Source organism: Mesoplodon bidens (assembly GCF_964165515.1).
Source record: "Mesoplodon bidens genome assembly, chromosome: 9".
In the NCBI taxonomy this organism is placed as follows: domain Eukaryota; kingdom Metazoa; phylum Chordata; class Mammalia; order Artiodactyla; family Ziphiidae; genus Mesoplodon; species Mesoplodon bidens.
In genome coordinates this window covers 84,484,097-84,498,756 of record NC_138166.1, presented here as the reverse complement: position 1 = coordinate 84,498,756, position 14,660 = coordinate 84,484,097, and the positions used below count along the sequence as shown (strand labels likewise).

Here is a 14,660-nt window from a genome sequence, read left to right as displayed (position 1 = left end):
CATTTCCCATTTCCCCCAGGAAATCACTAACTGACTTTCTTTCTCTGTGAATTTGCCTATTCTGTACGTTTCATATGAGTGGAATCATACAATATGTGGCCTGTTGTGACTGGCCTCTTTTGTTCAGCCTGTTTTCAAGGTTCATCCATGTTGTGGCATGTATCAGAACTTCAGTCCCTTTTGATGGCTGATTAATAGTCCACTGTATGGATATGTCACATTTATTTTTCCGCTCATCAATTAATGGACCTTTAGGTTGTTTACACTTTTTGGCTCTTATGAGTAATGCTGCTATGAACATGCATATACAAGCTTTTTGTGTTTTAATTTCTCATGGGTACATACCTAAAAATGGCAGGTGGACTCTCAACCACTGCACCACCAGGGAAGCCCTTGCTTGTCTTTTTGATGATAGCCATCCAAGTGTGTGAGAAGTGATACCGCAATGTGGTTTTGATTTGCATTTTCCTAATGACAAATAATGTCGAGCATCTCTTCACGTGCTTAGTGGCCATGGAGAAATTTCTGTTCAAATCATTTTCCCATTTTTTGCTGTACACCTGAAACTAACACAACATTGTTAATCAACTATACTCCAGTATAAAACAAAAAGTTAAAAAAAATCATTTTCCCATTCTTTTTTTCTTTTTCTTTTTTCAGTACGCGGGCCTTTCACTGCTGTGGCCTCTCCCGTTCCAGAGCACAGGCTCCGGACGCGCAGGCTCCGGACGCGCAGGCTCAGCGGCCATGGCTCAGGGACCCAGCCGCTCCGCGGCATGTGGGATCCTCCCGGTCCGGGGCATGAACCCGTGTCCCCTGCATCGGCAGGCGGACTCTCAACCACTGCGCCACCAGGGAAGCCCATTTTCCCATTCTTAAATTGGGTTATTTGTCTATGTATTGTTGAATTGTAAGAATTCTTTAAATATTCTGGATAGTGTTTATGTCAGATATGTTTGCAAATACTTTCTCCACTCTCTGGGTTGTCCTTTCGCTTTCTTGATATGTCCTTTGAAGTACAAAACTTTTAAATCAAAAAAAAGATATGTTGATGCATATCTTTTTTTTACTTTATGTATGTATATATCAATGTGTACTGTTTAAAACTGAGTTATAATTGACATAGCATTCTATTCACTTCAGATGTACAACATAGTGATTTGATATATGTATATATTTTGAAATGTTCATTTTAACCAAGAAGAATGTGACTGAATCAAAGCTATCATGGTAGAGTTTGGTAACATCCCTCCCCACCTTCTGCCATTGCGGGCCAGTCAGCTAAGGGCACATTTCCTGGACCCTTTGCCATTTGACCACTGGAGTAAGGCCAAGGCAGTCAGAGCATCCTGGGGAAAACCAAACTGCCTCCTGAGACATTGGGAGAAAGTCAGAGGGGGGTTATTTAGAAAGGAAAAGGAAACAGGAGTCCTATTTTCTCACTTTTTTCTTTTTCTTTGCTCAACTAAGCAAATTCATACACCTCACTTTCCCCTAATGCAACTTCTTCATTTCTCCTCCTGCATAGCAAAAGAGACTTGGCAGGCATTGAGAAGAATAAGAAAAAAATGGCTAAGTCTTTTCAGACTTAACCAAAAATTTTTAAAGGTCTTGACTCAATGTAAAGTATCCTATGTGTAACCTTCCTGGTATTAGGCAGTTTTCCCCACAGTGTATTGGGGGAGAGCTGATGAGTTCCCCAGGTGCCCCATGATAGCTGGGATTGGAATTCAGAACCCCAGATTTTGAGGCCATCTGCCTTAGGGCCAGAGCCTCTCCCTCCCTTCCCAGAGAGCCAGATCAGGGTACTGAGCGTGGAAGCCTTAACTCCACACATTCTGCCTCTTTTAAGAGCAAATGTCTGTTTTAGGCACAGAAAATACAAAGAGGAATAAGATAACTCCTACTCACAGGGCAGTAGGGAAGCTGCACCAGAAACAAGTAGCCACTCCAACCACGTGACACCCATAAAATAGAAGTGCTGGTACACATGGGGCCTGGCAAGCCTGCCTGTGACTCCAGCAGGTGGCCTCAGATGGGCAGCTGTGTCTGCCCTTGAAGGGGACCTGGACGTGCCGCAGCCCCACAAGCTGGAGGAAAGGGCTAGCCCCACATTTGTTGGGGAAAAATGGGGTGTCTGCCCCAGAGAGGATAAAGTAGGACATTTAGTGAAAAGAAAAGTTGTGGCTCTTCAAGGAGAGGAGAGAACAGAGGATGGGAGAAGATGGGAGAGGAGGGAAGAGGATGTTTGGTCAACAGTTGTTCCTGCTGTGACTCAGAGCAACAAGGAAGAGTAGGACTTTTTTTTTTTTAATAATACCTTTATTGAGCTATAATTCATATACCATAGAATCCACTCTAAGTGCGCAATTCAATCTTTTTTAGCATATTCACAGAGTTGTGCAACCATCACCACAATTTTAGAACATTTTTCTCACCTTGAAAAGACACCTGTGCCCCTTAGTGGTCACCCCCACCCTATTCTGCCTATTCCCCCAGCCCTAGGCAGCTACCAATTTACTTTCTGTCTCTATACATAGTTCTATTCTGGACATTTGACATGAAAGAAATCATACAATGTGGTCTTTTGTGACTGGTTTATTTCTCTTTGCATAATATTTTCAAGGTTCATCCAGGGTGAATCAATATTTCATTTCTCTTCACTGCTAAATAATATCTCACTGTATGGTTATACCACATTTTATTTATCCATTCATCAGTTGATGGACATTTGGGTTGTTTCCACTTGGCATCATGAGTAATGGTGCTTATAAACGTTCGTGTACAAGTTTTTATATGGAGGAGTAGGACTTTCCAGTTAGTCCTTATCAATGATTTATTAACTGCCTCTTGTGTATATAGCACAGTGACAGGTGTAGGGTGAGGCAAAGGATGTAGGAGGGCCGAGACCCAAAGAACTATAAATATAAATGTAATTCCCCAACTGTCCTCTGACTAAAGAGATATAAAATCAAAATACATTAGGTGAATCTTCAGTGGATTCTGGCTCAAAAAAAAAAAGCCATAGAGGGGACAGTTAAAAACATCTGATTGTGGACTGGAAATTAGATGACATTAGGGAATCATTGCTCATTTTTGTATGTGTGCTAATGATATGGTTATAAAGGAAAATGTCCTTATTTGCAGGGTATGCATGCTGAAGAAGTATGTAGGGTTGAAGTGTCATGGTGTCTGAAGGTTATTTTCAAAAATTTAGCAAAAAAAAAAAACAGTACACACATGCCTACATGCAAGTAAAACAAATATGGCTAAATGTTAACAGTTGTTAAATCCAGATGGTGGTATTTGGGTGGTCATTGTACTATTTTCTCAAATTTTCAGCATATTTGAACATTTCCAAAATACAAATCTAAAAAAATTACAAAGCAAAAAAAACTGAAAGCAAGGTAAGGACATAAAAGTAAGTGGCGTATCTTTTAAAACAAGGTAGTCAGGGAAGGCCTCTGAAGGCAGGACATTTGAATAAATGCAGGAAAGAGGGAGTTGGCCATGAGGACCCAGGGGAAGGGCATTCCAGGAAGAGGGAACAGCCATCTCAGGGGCCCTGAAGTGGAAACGGGCTTGGTGTGTCCCTGGACACAAGCACTGAGAGAGGCTGAGAGGATGTGAGGGAGGCAGGAGATGAGGTTGAAAAGGTAGCCTAAACCCAGATTATACAGCATCATAGAATTAAGATTTTAGTTTAAGGATGACCTACTAAAGGACCATGAGTGGAGAGTCACTTGGGTCAAATTATATTTTAAAACATCTCTCTGGCTCCTGGGTGGAGAATAGGCTGTGAGGTGAGGGTGGGGGTCATAGTGGACAAGAGTGGAAACAGAGAGGCTGATAAATAGGATTTATTGCAGAGAGCATGGCATCACAGATTAGATGATGGCACAGGGAGAAGGGCTTAGTTTTGGCAAATATGTCCCGGAAGGGGAGTTCTCACGGAGTTTGTTGATGGACTGGGTGTGGGAATGAGGGGAAAAAACAGTCAAAGGAGACTCCAAGGACAGTCTGAGCATGAGCATCTGGCCAAACGGTGGCGTCATTTGCTGAGACAGGGAACTCTGGAGGGGAGGCACAGGCTTTTCCTTTTCAGAGGAACATTAGTTTGGTTTAGAATGGCCTGGAAGTCTTTGTGGTCATGAAGCAACTGGAATTGTGGTTGGGCCTTCAAAATAAGGAGTTCATCAATATCAACAAATTAAGGTTTTCATGTGGGTTAACAAACAGGGTGGCACAGCAGGTTTGAATCCCGATGCTGCCATTTACTGGCTATGTGACCCTGAACAAATTACTTAACTTCTTTGAACCTGAGGTTCTTCATCCGTAAAATAGGCAAAATAACAACTGTCCTGCCAGGTTGTTAGGTTGTAACACACCTTGGCACAGCTCCTGGCACAGAGTAGGTGCTCAACATATAAGGTTTCCTGCTACTCTATAGAGACCATTAGGAAGAACTAACTTTGTGAGCAGCCAAAGTACTGCTTTAAGCTGTTTATCTTTTGTTGCCTTTTCAGCTAGAGTTGTCCTTTCTTCCTTTTAGTCGTACGGTATTTGAGCACTTACTGTGTACCACGTGCAGTTCTAGGCATTGGATGTATTGCAGTGAATGAAACAGACAAAACCTCTGCCTTCATAGAGTTTACATTCTGGTAGAGGGAGAAGACAAACTTAGCTAAGTAATATACAGTATGTAATATATGAGATGGTGATAAGTCCTAGGGAGAAAAGCAAAACAGGGGAGGGGAAGAGGAGGCACTGGAGTGGAGCCGGGACTGCAATTTTTTAAAAATATTTATTTATTTATTATTTTGGCTGTGCCGGCTCTTCGTTACGGCATGCGGGATCTTTTAGTCGCAGCATGTAGACTCTTAGTTATGGCATGCATGTGGGATCTAGCTCCCCGACCAGGGATCGAACCTAGTCCCCCTGCATTGGGAGTGCGGAGTCTTACCCATTGGACCACCAGGGAAGTCCCTGGGATTTCAATTTTAAATCGGGTGCCCAGAGAAGGCTCTACAGAGAAGGTGACATCTCTGCAAAGACCTAAAGGAGAGAAGGGAGGAAGCCATGTTTTTAATCTAAGTGAAGAATGTTTCAGACTGAGTGGCAAGTGCAGAGGCCCTGGGGCAGGAGCATACTTGGTATATCTGAGGAACATTTAGAAGGCCAGTGTGGCTAGAAAGCTGTGAGTCAGGGAAGAGGGTAAGGGCAGCTCCTATAGGGCCTGGGAAGCCCACAATGGCTTTGGCTTTAACATAGAGTGAAATGGGAAGTCCTTGGAGAGTTTTGAAGAGTGGGGATCTGATTTATGGTTTAAAAGGATCACTGGTTTCTATCTGAGTGAATTCAGGGATCAAAGAGAGGAGGCCTGCAAGAGGGAGGAGATATGGGAACATATGTATATGTATAACTGATTCACTTTGTTATAAAGCAGAAACTAACACACCATTGTAAAGCAATTATACTCCAATAAAGACGTAAAAAAAAAAAAAAGAAGCACTGCTCAAAAAAAAAAAAGAGAGGAGGCCTGTTGGAAAGTGATTGTATATAGTAATGATAATGGCTTAGTAGAGGTGGTGGGGAAAAGATTGTGGATATATTTGATAGCAGAGCCAACAGGATTTCCTGATAGATTCAAGGTACAGAATTAGAGAGAAGGGTCAAGGATTGTAAAGTCTAAGGCCTTTGGCCTGAGCAGCTGGAAGGATGTATTTGGTTGAACCGAATGATGTTGCTGATATTTGACTGTTCTTGACCTTAAAAAAAAAAAAAAAAGGTTACTTCATATATTCTAACTTAATAGTGGCCATTTACTGAGAAGGGGAAAACTATGTGAGGAAGAGGTGGGGAGGTTATCAGAAGTTTATTTTTGGACATGAGAAGATGTTGAATAGTCAGCTGTATATACATGTCTGGAGTTCAGGAGCAAGGCCCCAGTCAGCAATGTATATTAGGGAGTCAGAGCATAGAGGGCAGTTAAAGCTCTGAGACTGGATGATATCACTTAGGAATTAAATGTAGATAAAGAACAGAGGCCTGGAGACCGAGCCTGGAGCCTCTAGCATTTCCAGATCATGGAAATGAGGAAGCAGGAAGCCACGACTGGCAAAACAAGGGTTCCAAACAGGGGTGCTGGCCCCGATGAATAATGTAGGTGTGAAAAATTTCCCAGCCTTGCTCTCTCCTTGAGCCTTGGCATTAGAGTGTGTGTGTGTGTGTGTGCACGTGCACGTGTGTAAGGGGGACATGATAATATCTTATCCATGACTAGAACTTTAGAAATTGCAACATCTCTTCTCCTATTTGATCTAAGCAAGGGTAATGTAGGTGCTATCATCCCATTTTACAGATGAGTAAACTGGGACACAAAGGTTAGGTTACTTGCCCAAGTTACAACAATAACAGGTAACAGATCTGGGACTATGAGGGGGCATCTGTCTCCAAGTTCACACTCTCATTGAATCACACTTGTTTGGGGGAGGTTGGTGCTTCCCCAGGGGCCAGCTGCCAGAGAGAGCAAGCAAAGACTCCCACGGGAATGATAGCAGTGAAGGAGATACAATCTTTCCATCCTTTCTGCTGCTGGCTGTTCTTGCGCCCCACTGACTGCTTCTATGGGGAAAAATTATAACAGGGTTACATGGAGATGACTTGAAATGAGTTTTAAGCTTTTATTTCTTGGCAGCAAGGAAACTGCTGATATTATTGCCCTCTTGAGGGGTCTGGACCTGTGATCTCAGATACCAAGAGCTACGGATTTAAAATGATCCTATTTCTCAACAGAAATGGTCAAATGGAATCAGGAAGCCTTATTTGGGGGACTTTCACATTTGGCGGGGATAGTGATAAATTCACTTTAGTTTTAGAGCCATTGGGTTAATAGGGACCTTTCAGAGATAGAGCAGCTTCTGGGCTGGGCTCTTCAACTCACTCCACCGAATGATGGGTTTCATCTTACTCCCTCTTAGTGTCTTGCTCAAAGCAGTATATTCTCTGCAAACTTGTTTTCTTGCCTTTGAGAAGCTGCTCCTGAGATCAGAGGCTCCATTGGTCAAGCTTGGCCCTGCCCTGGGGAGAGATAAACAGGCCCGAATACACTTCCCAGATTGCAACACTGACGAGTCAGGCGAGGCTGGACAGCTGTTCCCTCACAGCGCCCCTGGTTGTCCCCGATAAGGAAGAACATGGCTCATTCCAGCGTACTGCCTCGTGTGCACACATATAAACAGACACTCACAGGCCCCGGTGTTGTTTTAGAGCAAATTATTGACATTCTGAGTGGCTGAGACACTGGGGGGAAAGGTGAGCACAAACTGACTCTGCTCAAGGGGAGCTCCAGGTCCATAAGCCGAAAATAAGTCAAACCAAGGCTGTCATTTGGCACCACTTTGGAGCCACTTTTTGAACCTACCTGGTCAAGGGCAGGTTCTGGAGTCCTCTGAAGCTCTGGAAAGAGGAGGAAGTCAGAATAGGGGAGGTGGATTTATGAAGGAGCAGATGTCGAAATGCCCAGAGAGAAAAGTGTCTGGTAAAAATGTGAACATACCTTCACCACAAAGATCGACCCTGTGACGTCTTTAAAAAAATACCAAAAGTGGGAATTCCCTGGTGGTCCAGTGGTTAGGACTCTGCGCTTCCACTGCAGGGGACACAGGTTCGATCACTGGTCCGGGGAACTGAGATCCCGCATGTCGTGTGGTGCAGCCAAAACAACAAAAAAAAATTAAATAAAAAATACTCCCCCCCCAAAAGCGAATGTTCTTCTTAAATGACATACAGTGTATAAGGGGTGGGGCAAATGGGGGATTAATATTAATAATACCACCAGTAATATCATCACACCTTGGAATCAACACTTCACGTTGTCTTCATAAAAAGCAATTTATAGTTTACAAGGGCCTTTCACATTCATCTTTTCCATTTATTCCATCAACCCACTCGAGTGGGTAGGGCATTATAAGCCACATTTTACAGATGAGAAAACTGAGGCTTGGGAGGATATAAGCAATTAACTGAGGCATAATTAAGAGCTGGGGAGGGGCAGGTTTGTCCTAAGTAACCCAGGGCTAAGATACTTACTAGGAAGGGTGATTCCTTTTCAACGACTGCTCAGAGGCTAAATCACCATGGCATTCTTAAGTAGAGCAGCCTTACCTTCCCCAGTGTAGTCCAGAACAAGTCTCTCTGATGACTTTTGCTTAGTACTTAGACCACAGCATCATAACATCTGTGAAGATTAAAGCATCAGGGAAAAATCTCTATATCCACCCTATGCCCTTCTTTCTCAAGTGTCTCGTCCTTGACCAGCTCTTTCTGTTCTGGGAAAAATAGCTTCAGATCCTTTAAGCTTGCTACCTTGGTCTCAGGTGGGGAGGAAACATCCTTATTTTCGTAGGACATGATGAAAGCACAGGACCCACCTAGAGCGGTCAGGCAGGTGCTTTGAAAGTGCTGATGCCTATTGGAATCTTCCAGCAGTGGTTCTCAAACTTTGGCCTGCATCAGAATCATCTGGGGAGCTTGTGAAAGACTTGGATGTCCAAGGCCCACCCCAGACCTTCTGAATCAGAATCTCCAGGGGTGGGGCCTGGACGTTTGTGAGCTTAACAAGCTCCCCAGGTGATTCTGAATTACACCAAAGCTTGGGAATCACAGGAGTGGGAGTCACTCAGATGAAGGTGGTGGGGAGCTGTGCTGGGAGAGGAGGGAGCAACAACAGGAGCCTGGAGAGCCTAGAGAAGACACACTCACGAGCAATTCCCTGCTCTGTCCTTGTCTCCCTTTAACAAAGTGGTCAAGTAAAAGGAAGTTAGAAATCTCTTCATTCAGAAATGTGCTCCTTCTGATAGAACAGCTATGTGCAATAGGAAAGAGCAATGCATCCCTTTTAGAAGCAGTTAAAATAGCTTGTATTTTTCAGAAAGAATAGAGGTTACCAGGGGCCGTGGAGGGTGAGAAATGAGTAAGAAATTATTGTTTAATGGGTACAGAATTTTTTTGTGATGATGAAAAAGTTCTGGAAATGGATAGTAGTAATGGTTGAAGAACACTGTGAATGTATTTAATACCACCGAATTGTACACTTTGAAATGGTTAAAATGGCAAATTTTGTGTTATGTATACTTACCACACACACACACACACACTAGCTCGTCTTTTGAGGGGTGGAATGATAGGAGCAAATAACGTTCAATTTTAGGTGATTGCTACTGCCCCAGGTTCATGTGTGCATGTGTGTGTTTGTATATAGGAGGTTACATGAGGGGACCCAACTCACAGCATGTGGTTTGACAAAATACAAGTGTATTCGTGGGAACAAGGGAATAGATAAAAATTTTGAAAATAGACGGCAGCAAAAATGTGATATAAATAAATACAGGAGCTGCCTAGAACACTCTTTCCTGCCCCCTTTTCCTGGTTGACTCCTGGGTTCCATATCAGTTCTTTTGGAGTACCTTGTAGAGCAGTGTCTCTCAAACTTTATTGCACAAAGGAATCACCTGGGAACCTTGTTAATCTGCAAATTCTAATTCAGTAGGTCTGAGGTGAAGCTCTAGCCTGCATTTCTAACAAGTTACCAGGTGATGCTGACACTCTAGATCTGGACCACATTGGGATGGTTGTGTAAATTTAAAGTCTTTCTTAGTTCACCATGTTATCCTCATGTCAAGCAGGGTGATTACTACACAATAGGTGCTCAATAAATATTTACTGAATGAATGATGAAGTATATAGGGTTGATATAGGAGTTTGGAAGGCAGAACAATCTATGTCCTGAATAACAGCATATTTGGGGTGTTTCTGCTTCTTTCAGTCACTCATTTTGTGAAATCATCTCATACTGTGTAGAATAAGGATGTTAGTACTAAATTATTTCTGGCCTTGCCACCTTGCTGCTTCACCTCTAATCCTTGAAAAGGTCACCCTATACACATGGAGGATAACCAACCCTGATTTGCAAGCCCTAAGGAAGCCTTGCTATAGTCTATAATCGATGCAAACATATTATCTCCATCCAAGGAGGGAGCACGGCGCAGGGAACCTGCTGGTGTAGGAATTTCTAGATTTTTGTTCCTGTCTGGGTTAACGGCCACCTTGGCTTCCTCAAAACAAATAAACAGACTTTTTAACAGTGTATGTGGGAAGGAGGTTCATTACCCTAAAACACATGAATATAATAATACTGCCATTCTTTAACCATTATCGTTTATGATGATGATAACGACACTGGCAGTTGAGCTTATTAAATGAGTGGGGGAGTTGGGGGAGGGGGCAGAGAGCTGGGAGGGCAGGAGAAAGAGGAACTACAACTCCCAGAATCCCTCGAAGAAAGCCCACGCTACGGCCGCGGCGGCCCACCCCTTTCGCCAGCTGGGCCCGCCCCCTTCGATGACGTCACAGAGGTGACGTCACGGCGCCCAGAGCGAGGCTGGGGTAGAGAGGCCGACTGAGCTGGAGTCGTCCGCTTGTGGTGGAGGCTGCTAGGGAGCCGGCGAGAGGGTGAGCGGGCGAGCAGGCGAGTGAGCTAGCGCAGGCAGGAGGGAGAGTCGCGCGGCGCAGAGGAGCGCCGGGTCCGGGCAGCGGAGACTCACAGCCGCAGAGGGGCAGTCCGAGCCGGGCGCCGCGGGGTCCCCACCCCCACTCGGCCGGACGGTGCCCGGTGTTCCCCCGTGCGGGGGGCGGCGGCGGCAGCGGCAGCGGCTGACGGGACCGGACAGGACCTCGGGGGTGTTGCCACCTCCACCGAGGAGCCGGCGCGGCCGCGGGCTCCTCAGAGCCGGGGCCCGGGCCCCGTGACAGACGGGCCGAGGAAGGGAGAGAGGCGGCGGCGGCGGCGCAGGCGACGGAGAGGCAGCGGCGACACCATGTCATCCCCTAGTCCGGGAAAGAGGCGGATGGACACGGACGTGGTCAAGCTGTATCCTTCGTGGGCTGGGAATTCGGGCTGTACGTGGGGGGCGGTTTGGGGATGCCCAGGGCACCCCCTGAAACCTAAGCAGGGGCCCAGGGGCACTCCAGGCCACTGTCCGAGGCTCCCTCCCCCATCTCCCTCCCCCCAGTGCCTACGGAGGCTCCTTGGCACCTCCCAGGAGCCGAGAGCCTTCTCAGCTCCCCCTTTATCTGCAGCACCCCGAAATGTGCGTTGTTCCACGCTCTTTCCTCACCCCCAGTGCCCGTGACTTTTCTTCACGACGTTTGGACTCCCAAGTAGGCCTTTTTTTTTTTTTTTTTTTTCCCCCACCCCAGGACCAGCCGCTTCTCTTCACCACCGAGCCCACCTTCTTTTTCCTGTTTGCTCGCTCTGGATTTAGGGACTCGAGGTAGAAATTCCCGAAAGCGAAGAATTCCCTTTCTCCTTTTCTTGAGATGCCTCCACTCCCTCCACTCACAATGCTTCTTGAACTGGGGTAACTCAAGTGACCTCCTTTATCCCTAATTCCTTTCTATATTAGGAAGAGAGTAGTCTGCTCAGTGCCCCCTCTTGTAATAAAGAGCTCTGAGTGTTTTAAACCAGAGACCCCTATTAAGCTTTCTGGTCCTTAGAAGAACCCCACTGTTTTTCTTCCTACCGACAAAGCCTATCCCACCCATAGTTGTATGTGGTGAGGACCCCCAGTCCCTCCATATTGTGGCTATGACAGCTGAGGGGGAAGGAGAGAAAGAGGATCTCCTTGACCAAATAGCCCCTGTACTAGCCACTTAAGCAAACTCTCCGTATGAGAATAAGGTTCTTGGGGAATAATTGCCCTGATCTTGCCAAGTGACACCCTTTATTTTTCTACTCCTCCCCCGCCCCCCCTCCCAACTTTATGTACTTTGAAGGTAGCAGTGGGAAAGCTATAACTGATAAGAGTCCTTCAGGCAGTGGTTTTGGTTGGAGTCCAGCCTGATTATTTCATGACCAGCTTGAGAAATTCGCGAAGGTTCCTGTGACAAATCGAGACATTTTTGGAGCGGTAATTTAGAGAGTGGGGGGAGAGAGGAAATGAGCCCAGTGTTCTGAACAACTAATCCCTGGGGAGAGGGGGACCCGGGGGTGGGGAGTGGTAGTGTGTGAAACGCAGTTAAAAAGTCCTGTCTCCTGCTTCTGTCTCTCCCTCACCCCCATCCCCCCACCATTTCCCCCTGTTGCAGGGTTTTGTTTATATAACTCAAGTTGTTTGGCTAGATTCTTCAGGTGAATTCCTTCTTTATTCCTTTTATTGTTGCTGTTTTTGATTGGATGTTTTACCTGTTTGTAGAGATCAGTGATTATTGTTAGATACTCAGTTATGGAATTCGCTGAAGTTTTTAAAAAGTAGATTTTGCATTTGGTTTGGAAGTGGGGGATGGGAGGGAAGTTGCCTGGGCAAGTGATTTTTTTTTTTTCCCCACCATAATCTTTTCAGGAATAAGGTGTTTTTCTCCTCACTCAGCAAAACTTGATTAGAAATTAGGAACAGTAGATGAACTTCTAAGTTTTAGGGTTTGAAGTTGAGAATTTTGGGGAGGTGGGAGTGGGGATTAGAGAGAGGGGCAAGTAATAAAATATATATTATGTACCAAATATATGTCTAGGCACAAGTGAAATTGACTCTTTATGAGCTGTTTGTGGCTGTGATTGAGTTTTGTCAATGTGTGAATGATACCAGTAACATTGGCTTTTCATAAGGTGGCAGGAAAACTTGTAACTGTGGCTGTGTGTACAGTTTACACAAAGCAGTATCAGGTTTTATTTTTGTTTAGAAACTAGGAAATGACATGGTGGCAGAATCTGAGTTATTTTTATCTTGAATTGAGACTTGCTGTCACACCTAATGCAAATTTCTACCTAATGTTTAATTGGGATGGGGCTGGGAGAGAGAATTCCAGCTGTCTTTGATCAATGTCAGGTTCTCAAATTGTAGACCTATATATTTTTTAGAAGACTGAGGATAAAGGGTGAGGCCTAACTTGACCTGATGCCTTTTCCATACAGTGCCTTTTGTTCATTTAGTAGTTGAGGCATCTAGAATGATTACCGTATTTAGGAGTCGGGGTTGGGGGGGGTGGAGAGGGAGAGGAAAACAGACAAAGAACAGCAGGGTGTCTCTCTTTTTTTTCTTTCCCTAAGTGGCTTATTTCATAGCTTATTTTTAGTAGAAGATGAAGAAAGGCATAGATGCATTGGCCTTCTGTTCTTTCCCCACCTTCCTCCTTTCTGACAAAAGAAAGCAGAGGCGCTTTAAAATCATTGATGTCTGAGGTAGGAGGACAACAGTCTCGGGATTTAAAAGCCAGGGGTTATCTTTGCTTCGTGTTTGTTATTTTCTTGTCTAAGTTCAATTTTTTGTATTTCCTTTTGTGTGTGCATGTGTGTTGTAGGCGTGAGAGATTTTCTGGCCTCCTTTCTCTGTTGAATTCACATTAGTAGGCCCAAATGGAGACAATTTTTGAGCAAGGTACACTTACCACAGAATTTAAGCAACACACTACTAAAATGAATACAATGGTGTGCAAGGGCCGAGGGTTGAAGATGAAGGAGGGTGTGGAGGAAGTAGGAAAGGTCTGAAGGAATGTTCTTGCTTTGTGCCCCTCAGTGCCCCTTGATTTCTTTGGTGTGGAGGCTGATAGCTGGTTTCCTTGCAGTCTCCTGTTTCAGCCCATTTTTGGATGTCTCTTGAGTGTAATTATGCCACCACGATTTACAGCCTGGCAGGGAACCTGTATAGTAGGAAGGTAGTGGTGTGGGGGGTAGGGAGAAAAGAGGATGTGTAACTAATTGGCCACCGCCTTCCACCACCTCGTTAGGTTCTTTTGGTCTCTGGTTGTTGTTTGGAGTCGGGGATATTTCTTTTGTGACGGGTTGGTAGGAGGAGAGCTGACTTCCAAGTTATGGAGGGAGGGAGTGTTTTGCACCGATGCACTTAATAATCTGCTGGGCGAATATGTTCTGAAACTCTGACTCATTCATTGTTTCTCTTCTGATCCTTGGCTGAGGGTTGTGCAAACCTCAAACTGATGGACATGACTTGGGCCCTGTAGGAATGTGTCCCAATCAAGAAACTTGCAGTGAGCCCAAATCCTGTGGAATGGTGGTTGAATAGTGTTGCCATTTGTTTGCAGAGTGAGGTAGGGTGGTGATAACTGTGCTGTTCCCACCCTGGCAAGCTTTGGGGTTTCCATCTAGAACCCGGCTGATTATTTAGATTGTCTGAGAACTGGGACTCTGGTGACCTTAAAGCGTGATTTGCCCTAAAGGAATATCGGTTTAAGTTCTCCTGGGTGGAGGAACAAACAGCTCAGATTACACGGGTTTCCTTGTTGGTGGGGGTTACTCGTCTCACCCTGTTGCACAGCCTGGTGATCCTTTTATCTGTGAACCAGTGGCCCCTGCTGAAGGCTGGAGCTGCTTGTTTTGGAAAAGCGTATGCAGGCAAAAGGCCGCAGGCACAGCTCCTCACAGCTCATTGGCTGCTCTGTTACTACCCGGAAAAGGAGGAGGGGCGGAGCTACCGAACAGCTGATGGAGTGTGTGACCAGAGTGTGTTTATATACAAAAGAAGCAGGGGCTGGGGAGGCCTTGTGAGTGGTGTTACAGGATCAAGTGTGTTTTCAAGGGGTAAAAAGAGGAGAGGAAAACCTGACCTGTTAGAGTACAAGAAATGTTCAAGGTTAAATCAGAAAAG

At 45.1% G+C, this 14,660-nt stretch overlaps 1 protein-coding gene across 1 annotated transcript in view; it reads left to right on the top strand.

The window, feature by feature from the left end:
- Positions 1-10,424: 10,424 nt before the first annotated feature.
- Positions 10,425-14,660, top strand: part of UBE2H (ubiquitin conjugating enzyme E2 H) — a 107,010-nt gene continuing 102,774 nt past the window's right edge. Inside the window, exon 1 of the mRNA XM_081243795.1 lies at positions 10,425-10,930. Coding sequence (XP_081099921.1) covers positions 10,878-10,930 — 53 coding nt within the window. The 5' untranslated portion in view covers positions 10,425-10,877. The remainder of the gene's footprint in view (positions 10,931-14,660) is intronic.